Below are 20,834 nucleotides of genomic sequence, written 5' to 3'. Positions count from 1 at the left end.
CCCCATTGCAGCAAGGATGTTTTGTTATCAGGCCTCAATTTCAACTTAGTAAGATAATCAGATCAAGTGAAGATTTTGGTTTATATTAGATATTTATTTCTAAAATTGTTTCATAGGAAAGCCACAAAAAAAAGAAGACAGTTCTAGCAAAACTGATTTCTTGCATATGGATGTTTGTATTTTAAGATAAACTGAGTGGTTAAAACCCTGCATAAATTTTTCAAACCCACTTTATGCAGTTCAGAGTCTCTGGGGATGGAGCATAACCTTGCACTTTAAACGGGTCACAGAGCCAGTTACTAAATGTAGAAATTTTCATATCTTTGTCTCAGAGTAGACTCAGATGACGTACTATGTGAGGCATAATAGGATTCTGTTAATGAAAAAAAGTCAAGTTAACTTAAAATAAGAAAACAGTAAACTAGACATGGAGACAGAAGGCAAAGAAACATGAAATTCTTCTGCAGATGCATTAAAAAACAACAGCTAAAAAAAACATGACGGTAGAAGATTAATTTTCCAGGTTATGGTTGCATTCATTCATTTGCTCTATTTATTACTCTAAGTTTGCATTTCTTTACTTATTATACATCATTCTTAAAATAATAGTGCAAATCGAATTGCTCACTATGTCGGTAGAAATCGCTTCCCCCCTCAGATAAGAAGTTACATGTAAATCTAGTAGATTAGTAGAAAAATAATGAGGTCATCAGTCACGCCATGCATGTTGCTGATGTACATGCAGATATTGGTACTTTCTGCATTTTGGGGTCAAGGGGCTTCAGGAAGTTTGTCAGAAGGCCTTCAAATAGTGAATTTAAGTCAAAACACTGATTTTATAAGATCTGTTTTTTGCAATACAAAGAATTATGGTAATGTTCTCTTGTGCTAAAGAGTAAATGCCCCTGAATGGATGTTTCAGTTAATATAGAAAATATATCCATGTAAAAATATTGACAATTTCTCAACAACTTAATATAATTTTTGTCCCACTCACATACTTACTATTAATGGATTATAAATTATTTCAATTTAGGCTACATATGTTCATTCCGTCCAGAGATAAATGGAGTGCCATCTCTTTCTCAGATTTTCTCTGATTTAGTTTCTGTTTTGTTTAGTTCTGGAGCTAAGCTCCATGACTAAAGCTCAGATTACTGCGAAAAACCCTGTGCTTGCATCCTGGCAAGGGCCTTTCTTTATGGTTTCTCCAGGTACCCTTGCGTCCTCACAGAGTGATGGACTGGTGAGCTGTCCAGATTTGCATTCCTTCCTATTAAATGAATACTGCAAATAGGCACAAGCTTCCTATGATCATGCAATTATTATGCAGGTGTAGATTGCCTGAAGTTCTGTATCAGAGAAATGTTAAGTAGGCCTACACTCAAAGCATTCTTGTTAAACAGCTTTTCTTCCCAAAACCTTTGGGATTTTTTTCTTTCTGGCTGATCATAGAGAATGCTATACGTTTATTGCATTTGAGGAGTTCCTTTTCATCTGTAACGGAAATGTGTGTAATCCTGGTTTGCTTTGTGAGAATGTGAACACCTGTGTGTTACAAGATGCGGCAAAAAGCTGCACAGTGTCACCAGACATATTGCATCTAAAGTTTGACACCTCTCTAAATCTATGCACTGGTTCAAACCTAATGCTTGATCCTGGAGCTAACATGTTCTTATCTCACTGAAGTAATTTTTTAATCAATCAGTTAATTATCAATTAACTTAACTGAAATGAATACAGAGGGAGCTAGTGATGACAGCATAAAGTTCCTGGGCATTCAAAATTCCTCTGACCTCTCCCAGACTGAGAACACCTCCCACTTGGTGAAGAAATCCCATCAAACACTCCTTTTTTCTCAGGAAGCTAAAACGGATGGGACTTTCTGTCAGTGTCACGTGTTTAGTCAGTGTCACAGAGCTGAACCTGTGCCCCAGGATTACCGAGCTGCACACAGTGCTCTTAAAACACAGCATTTTTTTTTTTTTTTTTCAAAAGCCAAGCAGAATCTTACTCATGGAGTATACATTTATTCTTATGAACTGGAAATCAAAGTCAAATATCACATTGGAAAAATGTAATGCTTCCCTATTACTTCATAGTGTCCACTTAAGTATTTTATATTCAGAATTTCTTTCCTCTGTCTTTCTTTGGAGAGGTCCTCTCCATGCAGCCGCCCTATCTTGGTAGGTTGCTTTCATTTTAGTAAACTCTCATTAGTTCAGCTGTGTCCAGATTCCATTTGACACAGAGGCTTAAGCCTGTCTTTATTTTATTTTATGTTATTTTTTGGTGTTTTTTTTTTCTTTTTGGTTGCATATAAATTTATAAAGTTTGCCAAAGTTTTTTTTTTTTTTTTTTCAATTTAATAGGAGGAGAGCACAATGTAAAGCATCACTGTAAAAGTGAATCGCAAGAGAGACACACGGCTGAAAAAGAGAGGAATGTATTAGCTTAGGTTGTGAGTTCAGCAGAAAGTATTGTGGGATGCCTTTGGCATGTTGTATGACCCCAGAAAATGGTCGACACCGTACTGCAGATCCCACCCACCTCAGCTATGCACAACTTGTCCTACTTTCAGCTGGAAAACGATTCAGGGACATTGCATCAAAACTAATAGACCCATCAGCAGCTTAGGCAGACGATAAAAATCCCTGTTGAATATCATAGGAACCTCCGTTCACGTTTCAGAACAAGTTGCATTTTATGCAATTACTAAATGCCACACTTCATGTTCTTGTTTTTTACACTAAGCCTCCTCCAAGGATGCCCATTCTTCATCCTATTGTACAAATATTTTTAACTTAAGGCTCTGTAATGTATGTTCATTTTGATACCGAGTCTCCAAAATATTCTATTACGGTAAAAAACACAAAAATAGTCTTGACTCAAGATTAAAAACAGCTTTCAGTTTTCAAGCTATAAAAATCTGATTATCTTTTAAGGGCAAACTAGCAAAAATGTTAGAAAGTGCAAAACAATTTGAAATATCCAGCGATATTGTGTTCTCACTTTTATTTTATATTACCAATTATGACAGTATAGCACAGCTATGTGTTCATGCCTGGACACACAGAGAAGGTAGAGCTTTTTTTTACTAAGCTCAGACAAATAAGAAAACTGTCCGAGCTTTGTAGAATAATAGTTCAAGAGAAGAGGATTCCCTGGACTCAAATACAGTTTCTCTGTTCTTAATACTTTTCTTAGAAGAAATATTTGTTTTTAGGTGAACAAAGTGACCAAATATAGGGCGAAACAAAAAAAATATATATAATATATAAAAAAATATAATATTATATATATATATATATATATTTATGCTGACATCCATGAATAAGGGAGACTTTCAGCACTTTCTTCACTTAACCACTGCTTGGGTGGTTAAGTTAAAAGCGAATAAAATATTCTCCGGGCACTTTTTTAGTGAAATAGGAATTCAATATCAGTTAGAAGTGGAGCAAAATTTTAATCCTTCATATGCCACTGGCAATAATTATCAAAAAATGACTTTTCTGCTGTCAGTGAACACATCTGCTGACTTTCTTCTCTCAACTCATAGATTTTTCTGTTATTATCTAACTTTACAACTTGCATATTTCACTATCATAATTTTGTTGGCCTTTGATGCAGGAATTGATGCTCATTTAACCCATTTTTGGGTACTCTAAGCTGTGCTCTTGGTTTCCTTCTGTTATTAATTTTTAGACATATTGTTTTTAATTAAGAATTATGCTTATATCTGCACTGTAAAAGTATGTGTATAGAGCTAAACATTAAAAAATCATAGGTATAAATTAGCTATATCTACTGTTTTCAACCCTAATTTCACTGTTAAACTCCTTACAGGTCATTAAAGAAGTCCACTGTAACAATACAATCCTCTCCCTTTCTTGATTCCAACTTCTAATTCAGTCTTAGCCTTTTCTGTTGTTTTGAGAAGAATGTGATGCAAGTTTATCTAAATCTACTGACACCTTATTGAGACCTCTTAGCTCCAATTCTTCAGGATTCATCTTGTGCTCCGGTGACGCACGACCCTGTAGGTGGGCAGACAATTTATATAGCTGCCAGAAAACCATCAGCACTCAGCAGTCGGTGTCCTCTGCTCCAGATGGAGGACCAGTTCATTCCTGCGTTAGAGGACAGCAGAGCTTTGCTCCTAAATGTCTCCAAGGTGATGGTGGACTCCGGCGCGGAGCGGCACCAGTACGCAGTCTGGCTCCCGGGCATCGGGATCGCTGCCGTCTACGGGATGATCATCCTCGTGGGTCTGGTCGGAAATGTCACGCTGATGAAGACGTGTCTGCTGGTGAAGTCCATGCGCACGGTGCCCAACCTGTTCCTGTCCAGCCTAGCTCTGGGGGACCTGTTGCTGCTGGTGACCTGCGCCCCTGTTGATGCCAGCCGCTATCTAGTGGACGAATGGCTGTTCGGGCGCGTGGGCTGCAAGCTGATCCCCTTCATCCAGCTCACCTCGGTCGGGGTCTCCGTTTTCACCCTGACTGCGCTCTCTGCTGACCGGTAAACCTGACTGGAGCTGCTTTAATATCTGTCTGACCGTTTATGATTTATTTATGATAAATTGCGGTGTTTAAAATTTTCTTCTTCAATAATGCAGCAATGTTTAATTCCTAAACATCAAATATTGATGCTCCCGGAGTGCAGAGGCGCCCCTTGAAAGTTTTGGGTTGGATAATAATGTTGGTTTGGCATTAAAAAAAAAACACAATCTAGAGCAAAATCATCTCAGATTTAGGTAAGCCTAGATATGGTGCTATGGGTGCACTCAAAATATTACTAAATCAACTTAAGGATTTTATAAACTTTCATTAAATCTGCAGCTTCCAGTTGTTTTAACCCTTTACCCGAGTTTTGAAACCTCTGTATCATCATTGTGATGCTTTTGTTCTTGAAACCCTGACTTACATAATCAGACACATGTAGTGAACAGAAAACATATAAAAGATGATAAAGAAATGTGTAATGTATCAAAATTGATACAAATTAATTATGTAGTTTAATGTATATGAAACTTATAGTGTTGTTTCATTCGTCAGAAAGTTCAATGAGAATTCTAATTTTGGAAAATTAGAATCTTCAGTCTATTATTTCGTGGTTCAGGCTTTAAAGGGTTAATAAATCTATAAAGTGTTTTTCCATTATTGGATTTATCCAAAACAAGAATGATAAAAAAAAAAAAAAAACATCAATAAAAAGTGTTATCAAAAAACTTTTTGATAAAACGACGTATATCTAAAAAAAAAAAAAAAGGATAGATTAAATCTAAAAAAAAAATAAAATAAAAAATAACTAAATGCCACAGTTATGTATGGAGCTTATTTAAAGACAAAGCCTTTTTGTTGGTTTGTTTTAACAGTTTTGGGTTAATTATTGTTCTGATTTTTTTATGTTTTTGCTTTATTTTTTGGAGGCTAAAGAGGCCTACTCTATTAAGCAACTGTTCAAAAACCTAATGAGTTGATTTCATTTTTAATTATCAGTTAATAATGATCAATACAACTCAAACTATATGTCACAGTTTATGCTTCCAAGTAGCAGTATATACAAAAATAATTTGTGAGAATTTGTTTTTCAGTCTCATGAAATGTAACTGAAATAATTTAAAAACAATTTAAGTGATTGGCTCACTGTGGCCACGTAATCATAGTATAATTTAATCTCAGAGCCAGATACAAGAAAAAATGAAGACTTTTGATCTGTAATTTTGGTAGAGAAATTTACCATTGACAAGAATTGCTACTTCAGGTGGAAAGATTGCTGTTGCTTAAACATTAAATCTGGCTTGTTACAGTATACTGATTGAACATTCCCTATATTACAGAGAAAAAAAAGTGCATCAAATAAATGCATTGAAAAAATATGTATAAAGAACTTGATATGGTAATAAAATAAAAGTGCTTTACAGGATAATGAAAAATAAACAGATGCCAGAGTTTAAAAAAATTACAAAATCCGAAAACGCTTATAAGAGATTTTTTTGTCGTAACTTGATAAGGTTTGTTCCTTCATTATCTTAATGCACGCATGCTATGGTGTATATAAAACAGCAGCATTGAATAGACAGCTACCCTCAGAACCTTCCTCCTTGGTCCCACAATATGTTTGCAGATTTCTGTCAGGTTTAGTGGAGGTTTGAATGATCCAAATGCAGAGACTGAAGCTGAGGTGCTTTCTTGCTAGATTTAATTAACCAAAAAGGGAAACAGAAGCAAAAATCCAAAAACATAGATTAAAAAAATCAACAAAACCAGGAACACTCACAACAAGGGCAAAGAAATGACGATGAACAAGCAAACAGTGATTGAGCAGGAGGTGTACCGGTATATATGGGAGAAAGTGACAAGGACCAGGCTAATCAGCAGACTGGGAGCAGTTGTGGACAGAGAAGTCTAGAAGGGAGCCAGGGGAAGGAGACTGACACAAGAGGGCAACAATGATCAAACAAGAAATACCTAAAAGCTCATATATATTAGAAAATAACTAGAATAACACAAAATGGAAATAAAACCATTGAAAACTCTTTAGGTTTTATCTTTAAAAACTCAGAGACAAAACTTTAACAGAACCAAAACCACGACAGATTTCACAGATTTCATCTGCAGTTCCTGGCAGATGGCTATAGTTACTCAAAAGTAACCTATAGCAAGTTATTTAAGATAAGAATGATTTCACTGAAACCTTATTAAAACATATAGAACCCCCCAAAACTATTATTAAAATACTGGAACTACCCTCAACCATTTTAGAGAAAAAGGGGCCAGCTATGTAGAGTACTCTAAATCAGGGAAAGCTAGTTTAAAGCAGAAAACCTGCCTCAGATATACAGTCCTCACTGATTGCAGCTCTACGGGTTAGTATGCTGATGAAGATTCTCAAGAAGATCTACTGGTGAAGTTTTGATTTTGTTCGGTAGAAAAAAATGTTTGATAACATATTTGACAAGAAAAATATTCACATTAAACTTTGTTTTGTTCAAAGTTTCACATAATTAAAGGGGTCAGTCTTGTCTTTTGTGTTTCCCTTGCTTCCGACCGGTCCAACGATAATTCATTCAACCCATTTAATTGTCATTGCCTTCACTGTTTTGGATACATTTTGCTGAGGTTAATTAATTTGCTCTGGGAGCACTGGGAGAAATCATTAGTGACAACAGGCCACAACTTTTATCCAGAAAAAAGAAAATCAGATCAAACTAATAATAAGATCTTAATAAGATCTAACGGTATTAAAAACTCAACTATTTTAAAATAGAAAGCAGTAAAATTTAGTTTATTATAACAATAAAAAAGTTTTTTGCCCAAGGAAGCCCTGTTAAAAACGTCATTCACTTTGTATCAAGCCTTTTTTAATTAGCATGTTGTGACAGGTGGAAAACTTGAATAGCATAAGAGGCAATCAACAATGATAAAACCTTTTGTATTGATGAAGTGAACTGTTAAAGAGAAAGTCCGTTCGGCTAGGAATAATCATTGGGTCATTATCTATACCTAAAACTAATACGTTTGCAGTGATTTAATGAATTTAGCGTTAGTCAGTAAAAAAAACGAAAACAATAATTTTCTTTATGATCACTGAGTCCAGGTCCGGCCATTTTTGTCAAAATATAATAACACTTCACTCTTGATATTTTAAGGCAGTGACGTCACGATGCGGTAAGTTGAAGGCTATTCTCCCCGCTTTACATGCAAAATCAAAGGGAACTACTAGACACACCTGCAATCAACAACAATTATTTAAGATTTAGAGAGGACTTCACCCTGAAATTCACAATAGCTATAGTTAAACTGTTAATGCTCACGTGCTTGGCAGTTGGATTTTGTAATAACTCGGGTAAAAGTGAAAAAAAAAAGTTATTTCACCTTTCCGACTCATGATCCTCCAAGGAGGGGTTCATCGTTGGATTGCCAACTTGAAGAGGGAGGATTTGCCATCAAACTTCTGGCCAGAGAAAAAACACGTAATATGTAGCCAACATTTCAAAGATTGCTTTTAAGATGACTTGGATAATTGCATCTTAATTAAAAATACTTATCATTTATTGAACAGTATGTAATAATTTCATATTTAAAGTACTTTCAGTATTTTGAATTCTAAATATGACCAGACTTTTCCTTTAAGATGCATTTAAGAACATCTGACAGACAGACAGACAGACAGACAGACAGGCTTTGAGTAAAATGTCTATATAACCACATAGATTAAAATTGATACTTATGTAAACTTGTAGTTTATTCAGTAATATTTCTTTTTGTCTAATGGACAGTTGGAAAATTCTTTTTTTTTTTGTTCACTAACCAGCTGTTTGATTAGCGCTCCAGCCTCCAGACTACTATAGAGTGTAAAGGTCCTGGATGAATGTTTCCTCTGCGCATCCAAAATAAATGTAGAGAGATTTTACTTTGGTTTTTCACAATAAAATGGATTGCATTTTGCTTTTTTCTTCTTAATCGGCTCATAAATTAAACCAGATATTGAAATAAAATCTGTGGTCTAATCTAGGTTTGACCTGTCTATGCAGTCTATTACTGTTTTCCTTTGGCTTTAATGTAAATATGTTCATTAAGGTGAGGTGGGACATGAGTGCTTGTCTGCAGGAGGATGATTGCTTTCACAGCTTTAGAAAACAAGCAGTTTTAAGTCTATTTGCATCGGATTTAATGTCCATATGTTGTTCTCCTGACGGAAGTGGGAAAGCAGTACAGTCCAGGTTATTTGAAAAAGACAAAAAACAAAAAAACATTTCAGCTAAATGGGAATGTTAACCCAGATTCTTTAGATACATTAAGAAATCATGTTTTTAATTTGTTTGGTTTTATTTATTTATTTATTTATTTATTTATTTATTTATTTATTTATTTATTTATTTATTTATTTATTTATTTATTTTCAGATGTTTCTATTCCCCCAATCCAAGTTAGCACCAGTAATGCTTATAACTCATATCAACAACACAGATATTGTTTTAGCCCGTTTGAAAAAGAGATGTTTACCAACTCAGCTCTAAACTGAGCAGCCTGCTAACCAGTTTGGAATTTTTTCTGGGGGGGATAAAAGTTTTATTAAAAAAAAAACCCAAAGCAATTAATAATGTTTAGAAAATATTTCATTCAGAGCAAAAAATACATGCAATTTTCCTTTACCGATGCAATTTTAAACCGATGTTGCAATAGTAATCCCCTTCAAAAAGTGACTGTCAAGGTAGTTTTAATCAACACCAAAATCTGAAGTTACAAAAAAAAAATCCACACTTTTATTTTCCCTTCAGAAAGTTTAGGTTTGGATTCTTTGATTCAAAAATACAGCAATCATTGACAAAGAGGGAGAAAAACATTGTGTGCTCGTTTATATAAAATATAAGTATGAAAAAATAATGTTTGCTGAAACTTTGAAGTATCAAGTGCAGAGATGGATTGTTGGAGCTTAGATATGTAATTAACAAATGGCTCTGCTACAGTAGACAAAGGCAGTACAGATAAAGCTTTTAATGGAGATAAATGTCAATAATGTGTCAGGAGCTTTTAGTGTTTTCAGATTTATTTTTTGACATTTATTGCTTTTGGAAGAAAACAGCTCAGATATCAAACAGAGCTGGGTAGATGTGTTTGGACTGGATATTTAAGCGCATTCGTGTTTATCTGATGATCTCCACATGTAGTTTAGATGGCCTACTGCTGCTTTGATTCAAAGCTTGCTTTGATTTTCTCTGCATTGTTGTCTGCTTAAATGTTAGCTTCTACACCCTATAATCTGCTCCCTTTACGCTTGGTAGAGAAATACCAGGTTCATGCTGAATTTGGGTTGTTATAGTTGAGTTCAGGAAATCTCTCTCCACCTCTGGCTCTGTTGAAGACCCATTTAAGCTGTAGTTTACAACAACATCTCAGATATGACCTCATAGTACTTTACACTGCTGAATCAGATGCTTTGCTTTGTGTTCAGAGATGCAAGGCTTGGATGCAGGTGCAACATTAACGGCCATTTTATTAAGCTAATCTAAAGAACACATTAAGTTGTGAGGGCTGCAGGTATAGAATGTGAAAAGCTGAATGCTGATTCTACCTACCAGAACTACCTTACTGGGTTTTATTTCAACTCCCCCAAAAATGACAAAGGTTCAAAATAAAATCAATGAGTCCATTAAGAGGTCAACTAAAAATAACAGGATAAAAGAGTTAAAAAAAAAAAGTGAACTGAGTAAAACTGACATAGACATAAAGGCAGACTAAGGTGACTTATTTTGGAGTTTGGACAAACTTTTTACCTACAACAAGGGAATCAGAACTCCGCTTTAACAATAACTGTGTCACAACTCAGAACAGAGGACCCAGTATTTAAGGCAAGACAGACAGTGGGAACATACCAAAAGCATTAATAATAAAATGGCTGCAGATCTGCAGTTGCTAAACCGTCTAAGGCAGGAAACTCTGCATGAGAGAAACACAGGTTTTGACCACGATAATCTGACAGAGGATGATTATGAACGTGAGTCACTAACCAAGTTCAGTCTGTGCCCAGAGAACAAGGTAGGATCCAGCCGTTGGGCTGCCAACAACAAGACACTATGAGTGTCCCTGATGCTGCAGGTCCAGGAGTCCAAAGCCAGGTCAGGCAAAAAGATCAGAACAGGAACGTGCAGGCTCAGAGGTCCAGGAGTTCAAAGACGGTTCAGGCAAACCGCTCAGAAGAAAACAGGAAGGCTTAGTTGTTGAGAGGCAGAACAGGTCAGGATCAGGCAAACAGAAATACTAAGGAACTATAAAAATACTCACCACTGGCTACAGAGAACAAAAGGTTATTCAGATCAATTAGTAAATATCTTTGGTAAAAGACAATGTTTTAGTCAAATAAAATAGATATTAGGTAAGATACAACTAAAACCAAATGTCTTTCAAAAGGGCAAGCTCTAACTAAGCTGAAGTACTATTCTCTGTTAAAGTTACTGCAATTTTTCAATTCAGTTCATTTTAAATCAATTTATTAATACAGATCCAGCTGAAAGTGGTCTTGAAGGCATTTAACAGAATAAATTCAATCAAATCAAGTCCGTAGATTTTTGTTTTGTTGTTCCTCCATACACCTTGGACACGTTCTCATCGCAGCATCCATTCCTTTATGGGTGCATCTGTAAGTGATCCAAAGCGATGAACTTATTCATCCACGGTGAGACGTGAGACATTCGCTGTCTCATGGAGCTTTGGCATACAGAACTGCTGTCTGAAGCAAAACCACCTATTAGTGCAGAATGAATCCGAATCTGTGCAACGCTTCAACCGCAAATGTTTTATTGTGGTGGTTCTGGCACTGAGAGCTGACAGGTATTAGTAGTTCTTCTGACACTTGGAAGACTTTTTCCTACCTTTGGATAATCTAAGTATTCGAACGTGGCATGTTTTGTATTTTTCTTTTACTTGAATAATCATCTCTGTATTTTCATGAGGCCATTTAACATTATTGCTGATATCAATGATAGATCCTTATGTTCAGGCGAAGGGTCAATTTTCAACTACTTACAAATAAATCTTTATCCTAAATGATGTTCAGATATCTTCTTGCTTCTTTCATCTCACAAATCTGTATCTTGATCATTGAAAAGGTAAATAATTCATCTTTTAAATTGATTTAGGATAAAACCAAGCGGCTGATATATGAACCTTACCATAGTTATCATAACATCTTTACTGTAAAGATGTTTTCTTCTTTTCTCAGGTACAAAGCAATTGTCAAACCCCTGGACATCAACAGATCCAAGGCCACACTGAGCATCAGTCTCCGTGTGGCTACGATCTGGCTGCTGTCCATCACTCTGGCTATTCCCGAGGCCATCTTCTCCGACCTGCACTCCTTCACCACCAGCGACACGAACGAGACGTTTGTAACATGCGCTCCCTACCCCCACGCTGGAGAGCTGCATCCAAAGATCCACTCCACTGCCTCCTTCCTCATCTTCTACATCATCCCCCTACTCATCATTTCTGTTTACTACTTCTTCATCGCTAACAGTCTGATCAGGAGCTCAGCTGAAATCCCTGCTGAGGGACATCTGCATCTGCAGAAACAGGTATGGATCAGAACATGGTGGGGATGTTTTATTGAATGGTTCAGTTTATTTACCAAATAAGAAAATACTTAGAATGGCACAATAAACACAGCAGGCTTATTGGTTTCTTGTCCAGACGAAGCAAAATAAAAAATGAATAAAGGCAGGTGTTCAATCTTTATCACCAGATCATTTTTAATTAACTAAATTGACTTAGGGTACTAAAATCCTTTGCACTGAGGTTTATTTTAATCACAGTATTTAGATTTGAAGTGATGAGCACCTTGAGATGAAATGTCAAATAAAGAGACAAAAAAATGATAAAACACATAAACAAAAAGAATCCTGCTGTATAAAAAATATAAGAAAACGCATACCTAAACTAATCGCCGCACACACAACCAATCACACGTTGCGTCAAAACACAAATTGCTCATATACAGACTCTATTAGACATTAACACAAAATTACAATTTTATACACACACAAACACATACTCGTTCTACCATCGTGGTGAGGACCCTGTGTTCACTCCCCTTGACTTCCATTGATTTTCAGTCATTTTCAACCCTTTCTATGTCCTAACCCTAAAACTAACCCTAAACCTAACCATTGCCAATGCATACCTCACCGTAACCCTAACCCAATCGACACCTTAGCCCTAAACCTTACCATTAGTAAAATAGCATGCGGGGACCGGATAAAATGTCCTCACTTTACAACAACTGGTCCTCAATTTGAAGGTGAAATTGGAAAAATGGTCCTCACTCTGAGGGCTAGACAGGTACACGCGCACACACACACACACACAAAGACAATGTTTAGCAAAAGGCCTTCTTAAATGCATAAACAGAAGTTATCGAGCTGAAAGCAGATGGAGGACTGTTCCTATTAAAAGGTGCTTTATGTTTAAATTAACATTTTCCAATTTTGTTACTCGTTTTTCAACTTTGAATTGCATGTCCAATACTTTATGAGGCGCTAAATTGCATCAGGTGCTGTTTTAATGATCAGGATAACAGAGTAATAATAAGCAGTGAAATTGTTGTCTAGAGTATGGAGCAAGCTAAGACAAATGCTGGTACAACAGACAAGGGCAGGTTCTCAAAGAGTATCTAAGAATAAACCTCAAAACCAGTTCTATAAAACATTAAATAATTTGAGATACGTAGATGTGGTATTTTGATCATTTATATCACAACGATCAAAAATAGGAAGTAGTAATTGCAATCTGTTTTCTTAGTGAGAAAATCAAAATATTTAAATGCTAAAGATGCTACAAAATATATGTTCCTTTTTTTGTAATAGAGTGTATATCAGAGGTGAAATATAGTGCAGTGTTGAGCCAGAGGCCTAAATATCTATAACTATCCCTCTGCTTCTTTTGTCTTTCCCATTCTAAAGAGTGGCTAAGAGAAACAGACTTGAATGTTAGACTTAGACTTAGACTTAGACTTAGACTTCTTTATTTGTCATTTTGTATGCACAGGGTGCATACAGAACGAAATTGCGTTACATACAGCTTATGAACGTTGCATTGATATTTCACAATGGCACGAGTTATAGAAAAATACAAAAAGTGCAGCAGTGGTCAAAGTGTGAACAGTGCAGAGGATAAGAGACAGTGTGCAAGTTGCAGTGGTTCAGTGCAAAATGGCATTTGTGCAAAAAATGTGTTATTGAAAAATACAATGAGATGAACAATTTAAAGGGCTAAAAGTTAAAAGTTCAGCAGCATTTGATGCCCGATAATGTGCAATAGGTGCAGAGTTCGGATTGTGGATCAAAGGTTCAACAGTCTGATGGCAGTGGGGAATGTTAAAACAGAAGGTAATTTTTCTCTATTTAAACGTTCCTTGGATATTTTACCATGTTTCAAAAGCGTTAACTACAAAAAGGCCTTTGTAATTTTTTATTTTGTTTCCAGGAAATGTTACAAAAACTATTAATAACAATATATATATATATATATATATATATATATATATATATATATATATATATATATATATATATATATATATATATATATATATATATATATATACAGTATATATATATATATATATGTTTATTTGCCCCAATCCGAAGTCTTTTGTAGATTCTTAGACAAACTTTTTTCAGTACAGCTCTCAAGACATTTCCTTTTCTTAAAGTGTAACAGTGATCAAATGTAAACATAGCACTGAGTTATGATTAACAGTTTTTCCAGTGATCAGCACCCCCCACCCCCTTTTTTTATTCAACATACAGCAGGGAGAACAGTCCATGGTAGGGGGTCATTTATAATGTTACGGGCTCGGGACGAACAGGGGATGAAATGTCTTTTATGGAGGGGAGAAGAGCCCTGATGATCTTCTCTGCCGTGTCTGTCTCCAATGTGTGTTGTTGCAGCCTCCACACCACACAGTGAGACAGCTGGTCAGAACGCTCTATATTGTGCTTCTGTAGAAGGTGGTGAGGGTGGGTGGGTGCAGGTGGGCTCTCCTCATCCTCCACAGGAAGTACGTGCAAATTTGTGCCCTTTTGACCAGTGACGTGCTGTTTACAGTCTAGGTGAGGTTGTCTGTTATGTGCACCTGCAGGAATTTGGTGCTTCTGACCACCTCTACAGCTGAGCTCTTGATGAGCAGTGGTTTGGCTGGAAGTAAATCTCTATCAGGTTTTTTTCCATAATATCTCTGAATTTAACCATCCATCCTCCATTCAGCTCTGCCATTCACATCTGCTTCTGCTAAGGAAAGCTTTCCCCACATTTCATGATAGAAATGATCAGTTCAGGGTTATGTTCTGTTTGTTTTCTTGAATAACTGATTTCATGTAGATTCAACAGCTATTTTTTTGCTCAGTTGGCCTTCATGGCAGAAACTAGAAGATAGAAATATGTATCTTCATAAAGGCCTTTATCACCCATTTTAACCTAAATTCGTATATTTATAGCATTACTTGATGAATTAGGAATAAGATTTCAATGCATATCTTCCATGATGCATAGGTATCCAAACTCGTTCAATTTTTTTAAAACCAGAGTAGTAGGCTTTATTTGCTTACTTACTCTGCTTGATTTTCAGAGGAATAATGTTTTCTGAAAAGGATTTGATTGGAACAATTAAAATAAATTGCACCAATTTTCAGCAGTGTTAGTTCAGGCTCAGGGTGGTAGCCACACATTTCATTACAACCGATTAAAGCTAAAATAGTAAGACAACTATTGAAGACATTATGATGTGATTTCTCCCTCCTCTTCTCCTTTCAGATCAAGTCCAGGAAGCGTTTGGCCAAAACCGTGCTGGTGTTTGTCGGCTTGTTTGCTCTCTGCTGGCTCCCCAGTCACGTCATCTACCTTTACCGCTCCTACCACTATGACCAGGTGGACACCTCTCTGGCTCACTTCATTGCCAGTGTGTGCGCACGCATCTTGGCATTCACCAACTCCTGCATAAACCCATTCGCTCTGTACCTGATGAGCAAGAGTTTCAGCAAGCACTTCAGGAATCAGCTGGTGTGCTGCAGCTCTCCCAGACGCCTGTACAGCCAAAACAGTGCAACCACAAATGTAACCTCCGTCTGAAGCAGTCCTGTGTCACCCAAACGCAGCAGTGTGCTTTACAAGGACTACTACCTTTGAGTCAATTGGACTATTTGCTAAACAATCAATTTAGTAGAAAAGAAGCGTTATCATGATGTAAAGCAGGTGTGAATATTGTTTTGGCTATTATTACACTTTAATCATAAAATTAAAACGCAACAGCACAATTTGAGAAATTTAAATTATATTAACTTGCTTTTATTGCTTACAAAGGGCCGGATTTAGGCTATCAAGATCCAATTTTGCGTGCAGTAATTTGCGCTCGCAAACTGGAATTTTGCGCGAGGGGCTGAACCATGGTTTGCGGGTGATTTAACAAGAGCGATTGCGTAACTGGTGGCAGGTGCAAAACTGTTGGAGACGCCCTATTTAAATGATGGTTTTGCGCGTTTTGTGGTTTGCGGCAAAGTAGTTTGTACAAACTAGTGCATTAAGAAATTTAAATCTTACAGTGACCCCCAACAACAAAAAAATAAAATAATAATTATATCTATATATATATAGAAAAAACTTTGGCAACCTTTATTCCCTAAGGTGGTATGTGGCTGAATATGTGTGCTGCGCGTACGCATACCCGCAGCATTTGGCACGTTGCTGCACAGGCGCAGGGGGAGAACCCCGACCCCGTCGGACAGCACTTCGGACAGCACTTCTGAAAAAAAGAGATTGGGAGATCCTAGCTCTCGCTGCAACCGTACGCTGGAATGACCCAGATGCAAAAAAGTGCAATGTTGCAAGGAGTTTTGTGATATCTGGTATTGCGTGGGTCCTCCTTGTGGCTGGCTCCAAATCCATTCTGACTTCCCCCAACAGCTCCAAAATTCCAATGCTGGATAAACGTTATGTTTTCATGATCGTTTCCTCCTTCATTGCAAAAATATTCATACGGAGTGAAAAAATGCGTTCTCTGCGTCTCCTTGCTTCATTTCGATGTCTCCTTCTTGCGACAATAACCGCTGCCATGTGTGCGCAATTACGCATACAGACCATTTGCACCTTCTTTTGAAAAGTGTTAAATATAGAGTCAGATACCGTTAGCAAAATTGCTTTCAGGTTTAATAAATCACTTTGCGAGTGCTAAATTAATATATTTACATGTTCTCCTCCCACAAGACGCACTTTTGCGTGTAAACGCCCCATATTGCATATTCATTGCAGAAAAAGTACTAAATGGATAAGAGGCGCTATTTAGCATGTTTTAAAGACCAAATCCTTTTAGCACGCTGTTGATAGATCAGTTTGTACATTTTTTAGCGTGCGCAGTGAAATAGTTCACGTTTTTATACACGCAAACCTTTGATAGATCCGGCCCATAGTGACATTAAAGGAAGAGTACTTTTGTTTTGCATGTTTATCTGCTGTAGTGATTGTTTAAAAAGTTTAACATGTATTTTTAGTTCCTTCCTTATGTGAGATTGGTTGTAAATATTCGACATTTAAAACCTGTTTCATCTATAGATCTCCAAGCCACTCAGAGTGAACTTGTCGAAAAAAACACAAGAATATCCATCACTTTAAGGACAATCTTTGTTGACCAGCTCATGTTATTTATATTTTCAAATGTGTCAGGACATGGTTTAGAAACCTTTAGAATGTGATTATTGTTTGTGATTCAGATTTTAACGATCGATTGTAAAGAGAAGCAAAGGTTTTCCGTTATTAACCCCTTGAACCCTACGGACCCACCGGCGGGTCCAGCTGCTACGTGACCTCGTAATTTTACCAAACCCCCAGTATTGATGTAAAAAACATATTTGGCACAGTTTGGTGACATTTATGGATAAATGTGCCAAAATGGCCTCTCCGCCTAAGAAATTTCTCACTAATACCATTCTAAAATAAATATGATTCATCTGATTGAGTCCAAATTTGGTATATTTTTACACAACATTTAGATTTAAAAGTCTGTACTACTTTTTTGTGCTATAAATAATATTTTGGTAGTGTTTTGCAATGTTTATTTCAAAGAAAATTTTGGCGAGGTGCAAAAAATGCAAAATATTTTGTATTTTGTCCCTAATATTTCAGGCAGGGTCAAAGCTACAATGGTGCTGACACCAGAAAACCATTCTATGACATCTTACCTTTACAGACTTAAATCTAATAGCTTTGAGGCTATAAGTTATTTACTTTTGTGTGTTTTTGTCAGGCAGAAATTTATTTATACCCCCTTAGGGTGTAAGAGGTTAACAAATAAAATAAGAGTGTTGTGCATCTGACACATAGTTATAGTATTTATTATTATAAAAAACTTGGTGAACTGTTTTGGACCTATTGTATATTGTTAAAAAAATTATGAAGTCATTGTTTGGTTTGCTTCTGCTGTGTAAAAATCTTCTAAAATATTTGTCAGTTTTGCCTTTGGTTGTTATTAAACCCTTTCAGCTAATGTGAAATAAAAGAAAATCCAGAAACATATCTGACTATATATATATATATATATATATATATATATATATATATATATATATATATATATATATATATATATATATACACTCACCGGCCACTTTATTAGGTACGGCATGCTAGTAACGGGTTGGACCCCCTTTTGCCTTCAGAACTGCCTCAATTCTTCGTGGCATAGATTCAACAAGGTGCTGGAAGCATTCCTCAGGGAGTTTGGTCCATATTGACATGATGGCATCACACAGTTGCCACAGATTTGTCGGCTGCACATCCATGATGCGAATCTCCCGTTCCACCACATCCCAAAGATGCTCTATTGGATTGAGATCTGATGACTGTGGAGGCCATTTGAGTACAGTGAACTCACTGTCATGTTCAAGAAACCAGTCTGAGATGATTCCAGCTTTATGACATGGCGCATTATCCTGCTGAAAGTAGCCATCAGAAGTTGGGTACATTGTGGTCATAAAGGGATGGACATGGTCAGTATTCTGCCCTCACTAAACGTATGTAGTGTGTAGTTTAGCAGATAGCGAACAGACTTGACGTGAAGACAATGCTGAATGACTCTGTCATGTTTATTGCTTCAGCCAATAATAATTTTGTAAAACTGCAAATAAACAGACATAAAAAACAGTATAAGTCAGTATTTGCATTAAAAATGGAGTCAAAAACGTAGCTTGTACATATTTGTAACAGAAAAATACAGCTGCAGTATTATCTACTTGCAGAAATAAGTAAAATAAACACCCTAAAGTCCGCTAGCTTAACCGCAGCTAATTAGCATAAATTAGCATAACTATAGCGGCCGTTAGGCATAAAACTACACTGAAACATTACACCTGTCATTACAAAACACATCAACAAAATGAAAACTTACAGGCATATGCTCCCAAAAGCTCCGTGGAAGATATTTTCTTAGCAGATCCACCGTAATCCCTGCCTGACTGCTTTGCATACAATATAGAAACTAACCGAAGAAATTCCTTCTTTTAACAACAGGTTGAACAGACTCGCCACAAGGGGGCAGAACTGCGCTACAAATAGAAAAAATCCTTAGGAGACAGCACACTCCCCGCCTGGTATAATGTGTTATACCACTAATACCAGACCATTAAACAGCTTCTTTACGAAACAACAAGATCACGTCGGATATTGGTCTTAGATAGACTTTAGGTATACCCTGCTTAGACACCTTCACTTCAACCTTACGTACTTTATTATCGTGACTAGGCAAAGCCTTGACCACAAGTCCAAGAGGCCAGTCTATTCTTTTAGCCTGGGCATCCTTGACCAGTACGACATCTCCAACTTGTAGATTGTCCTTTTCAGTACTCCATTTCCTTCTGGGTTGTAATGTTGTAAGGTAGTCCATCTTCCATCGCTTCCAGAATGCGTCTGCTAGTCCTTGTACTCTTTTCCAGTGTTTGTGTGAAAGGTCCTGCATGTCCCCTGTGGGTGCAGAAAGTGAGTCCATCTTTTGAGTTAACAGCATAGATGGTGTGAGGACTGCTGGTGATTCTGGGTCTGAGGATATTGGAACCAATGGTCTTGAGTTCATTATAGCAGTAACTTCTGCCATTAGAGTGATAAGCATTTCATTGGTTAACGATGGCATGTTTGTTTTGAGTAAAAGACCCTCCAAAATACGTCTTGCAATGCCAATCATTCTCTCCCATACTCCACCCATGTGGGACGAGTGGGGAGGATTGAACGTCCATGTGCATTTGTTGTCCTGCAGGTAAGTTTTTATGTCCGGATCATCTGAGTTAAAGTTAAGCTCTTTACATGCTCCTATAAAGTTCGTTCCTCTGTCTGACCTCAGCATTTTGATAGGCCCTCTCAGTGCAGTGAAACGTCTCAATGCGTTTATGAAGCTTGAAGTTGTCATGGATTCTATTACTTCAATATGAACTGCTCTGCTGCTGAGACAAGAGAAGATGATGGCCCACCTTTTACTTTCAGCATGACCTCCTCTGGTTTTGCGTGAGATCACAGTCCATGGGCCAAAAACATCCAGCCCTACTCGCGTGAAGGGTGGCTCAGGAGTTAGTCTGTCTGAGGGCAAATCCGACATTTGTTGCATTTCTTGTTTGCCTCTTAGCTTTTTACAGGCGATACATCTGTGAATTACGCTGGACACAAGTCTCTTTCCTCCAATCAGCCATAGCCCTGCTGATCTTACAGCTCCTTCAGAGAAGTGGCGCCCCTGGTGGGCAACTTGCTCGTGATAATGTGTTACTAATAGAGTGGCAATGTGACTCTTTGGGATGATAAGAGGGGGTTTTTCCTCAAAACACAGTTCTGCAGAAGAGGTTCGTCCACGTACTCTTATTAATCCCTCTTTGTCAAGGAATGGAGTTAACTTTTTCAGTGGACTTTGTTTTGGGAGTTGTTCACCTTTTGAAATGCATTTGAGTTCCCTTGCAAAACAGTCTTGTTGTACAGCTTTTATGATCACTGTAATTGCTTGAGCACTGTAATTACTTCTGCTTGCTTGTGTTTCCTGATTGTTAGTCAAGGTCTTTGCTCTTTTGATTAGACTTGAAACTCCTCGGACTAATGATTTCCAAGTGGAAAATCTTTCAAATCTGCTAGCTCCGAGCTTGTTCTCTGACACATTTGTACTTAATGTTGTGACAACCGGATGGATCTCCTGGTCTGTGTCTGGTTCCACTAACTCAAACCTTTTCTGCTCAGTATCATCATTCCGTGGTTTTACCAGTAGCGAAGGCCCTGAAAACCAGTTGGTGGTCTTGAGCTGAGCAGCAGTGAGCG

At 37.0% G+C, this 20,834-nt stretch overlaps 1 protein-coding gene across 1 annotated transcript; it reads left to right on the top strand.

Moving 5' to 3' along the window:
- Positions 1–4,093: 4,093 nt before the first annotated feature.
- LOC119786408 (gastrin-releasing peptide receptor-like) lies at positions 4,094–15,854 on the top strand. The gene is made up of 3 exons (XM_038289729.1): positions 4,094–4,521; positions 11,728–12,079; positions 15,315–15,854. The coding sequence occupies exons 1-3, from the start codon at positions 4,112–4,114 to the stop codon at positions 15,627–15,629; spliced, it is 1,077 nt and encodes a 358-aa protein (XP_038145657.1). The 5' UTR covers positions 4,094–4,111; the 3' UTR covers positions 15,630–15,854.
- Positions 15,855–20,834: the final 4,980 nt, after the last annotated feature.

Source organism: Cyprinodon tularosa, unplaced genomic scaffold (genome assembly GCF_016077235.1).
Source record: "Cyprinodon tularosa strain WSP-4 unplaced genomic scaffold, ASM1607723v1 ctg270, whole genome shotgun sequence".
NCBI classification, from domain to species: Eukaryota; Metazoa; Chordata; class Actinopteri; order Cyprinodontiformes; family Cyprinodontidae; genus Cyprinodon; species Cyprinodon tularosa.
Note: the sequence above shows the minus strand (reverse complement) of the source record. Positions and strands in the feature narration are given on the sequence as shown.

Coding starts and splice junctions, on each gene's coding strand:
- LOC119786408 (XM_038289729.1), top strand. CDS start 4,112: ATGGAGGACCAGTTCATTCCTGCGTTAGAGGACAGCAGAGCTTTGCTC. Junction 4,522..11,727: donor ACTGCGCTCTCTGCTGACCG/GTAAACCTGACT, acceptor TTCTTTTCTCAG/GTACAAAGCAATTGTCAAAC. Junction 12,080..15,314: donor ATCTGCATCTGCAGAAACAG/GTATGGATCAGA, acceptor TTCTCCTTTCAG/ATCAAGTCCAGGAAGCGTTT.